This window comes from Cyprinodon variegatus, unplaced genomic scaffold (genome assembly GCF_000732505.1).
Source record: "Cyprinodon variegatus isolate N-32 unplaced genomic scaffold, C_variegatus-1.0 Scaffold342, whole genome shotgun sequence".
Lineage (NCBI taxonomy): Eukaryota > Metazoa > Chordata > Actinopteri > Cyprinodontiformes > Cyprinodontidae > Cyprinodon > Cyprinodon variegatus.
Window position 1 is genome coordinate 772,880 of NW_015150795.1, and position 1,787 is coordinate 774,666.

Here is a 1,787-nt window from a genome sequence, read left to right on the forward strand (position 1 = left end):
TGAGATATCAAAAAAGTACTCCAGAGTGTTGTTCAGCATGGGGGTGAGTAGAAAATGAAGGCTAATCATGTTTTGGGTGTACTATTCCTTTAAGTACAGTAGTGAAGTATTTTTACTTCGTTACTATACAACACTGGCCGTATGATGAACTGTTCTCTCTTTGCAAAGATATGAAAATAAACTGCAGATTGAGTGAAATCCTTCGATTGCTGTCTATTTAACTGGGGTGAATAGTTGAGTACTTTTTTCCTACTACATAAATAAAATGAAAATTTAACATTTCAATCCTGAAATAAGCATCTAAGAAATAAACGATTCTTACCTGTGAGCTGGTGAATACTGGCTTTTTACCAAGCCTCCGATTGTCTCCTTTATCAATAGCTTCTGTTGGGAAAAAGGCGAGGAAAAAACCCCACCAACGAATAAATAAGTTACTGACCTTAAAAGATCCAATACTTTGATATTATTTCATTCAAATGTTGCATATCAAAACAGATTTAATGATTTCCCATCTTTATCTGGTCGCTTCCTCCATCAGCAAAGCTCCACATCTGTCTGTTCTGAATCTTTCTTCATGCTTTTCTGCCCATTTGGCATCATGAACATGCACTTAAGGACTGTAGGAATACTGGGCCAGATACCCCAGATCAATAATTCATGCGGCCCATTTCCAAATATTAGCTTCAACATTGATGAAGCAGATTAGTTATTGCATTTGTAAAAGCTTTATAATGTATGCAGAGCCACAGCAGCAGCAGCAGCAGGCTGAGCTTTATCCTGTTAAAACCACAGCATGGCGCATCTGGTGCATTTTTAGCTCCAGACACAGTGCCATCACGTTTCATAAAAGCTCTGGCCAGATATTAAATGGGTTAGCAGCGATCAGGCAGCTGTAATGCAAGAAGCTAAGCGGTCCAGTGAAGAGGCTTTGGAAAATTGTTACTGCAGGGGAGCCCAGAAAAAAATAGAAAGACATGCAGATATCTCACGTGAACAGAGTGGGTTTTCAGTCCTTACCTGCTAGTATCCTCTCTTTGTGTTTGGGTGACAGTGCCTCCCATCCCTGCGTGTGGCGAACCGCATAAGAGGTCTGAAGCAGGAAGGTCCAGAGGCGCCCGCGTAGCGTGCAGATCTCCTGCCTGAACGGCTGCCGGGGATTCAGGGGGAGACAGGCAGAAGAATGGAAGGGGTGCGCTACAGCACGGGCGAATCAGCAGCTGCTTAAAGAACCTTTCACCATGGCAACAAATACCCTCCCCTCCTCCCTTTTTCCCTCTCTCTCTCTGTCTTTCTACCCCTCCTTCCCTCCCCCTCTGTGTCTAAATTCACTTAAGCTCTCTAAACAGAGTCTGTGATGTCAGGAGGCGACACCAAATTCCTGGGTTTTAAGATGGAGCTGGAGGACGAACGGGGGGCTTCCACTGCCACCAAGCATCTCACCGACAAAACACCAGCTTCAACGTTAGACGCAGGGCTAGATTAGTGAGGACGTCACGGTATCCCTCAGCCTAATCCATCCTGCTCTGCTGTCCAGGGCTACCGGGGGTTTTATACGCCTACAACCAGGTCACTGTGATGGGAGCCGGCTCACGAGCTCAGCTCTCATCTTAACATCGATTTTCAGGCTTTAATCAAGCTGCTCAACTGAAAACGAAGCAAAGACTTTGGATCCATGGCTGTGAATGTTTGAGTCTAACGGATAAAATCACATACATTCTAAAAGTAGAATGGGAGGCAGATCTTTTAGTTCTCAGGCTCCTCTCCTGTGGAACCAACTACCAGTTTTA

General features: G+C 44.5%; 1 protein-coding gene across 1 annotated transcript in view; it reads right to left on the reverse strand.

The window, feature by feature from the left end:
- The window catches only part of LOC107091533 (uncharacterized protein KIAA1107-like), a 53,379-nt gene that overhangs the window by 21,317 nt on the left and 30,275 nt on the right, over positions 1-1,787 (reverse strand). The window contains exons 12-13 of the mRNA XM_015385514.1: positions 1,018-1,198; positions 323-384 (exon numbers count right to left, since the gene is read on the reverse strand). Of these exons, the coding sequence (XP_015241000.1) occupies positions 323-384; positions 1,018-1,198 (243 nt within the window). The remainder of the gene's footprint in view (positions 1-322; positions 385-1,017; positions 1,199-1,787) is intronic.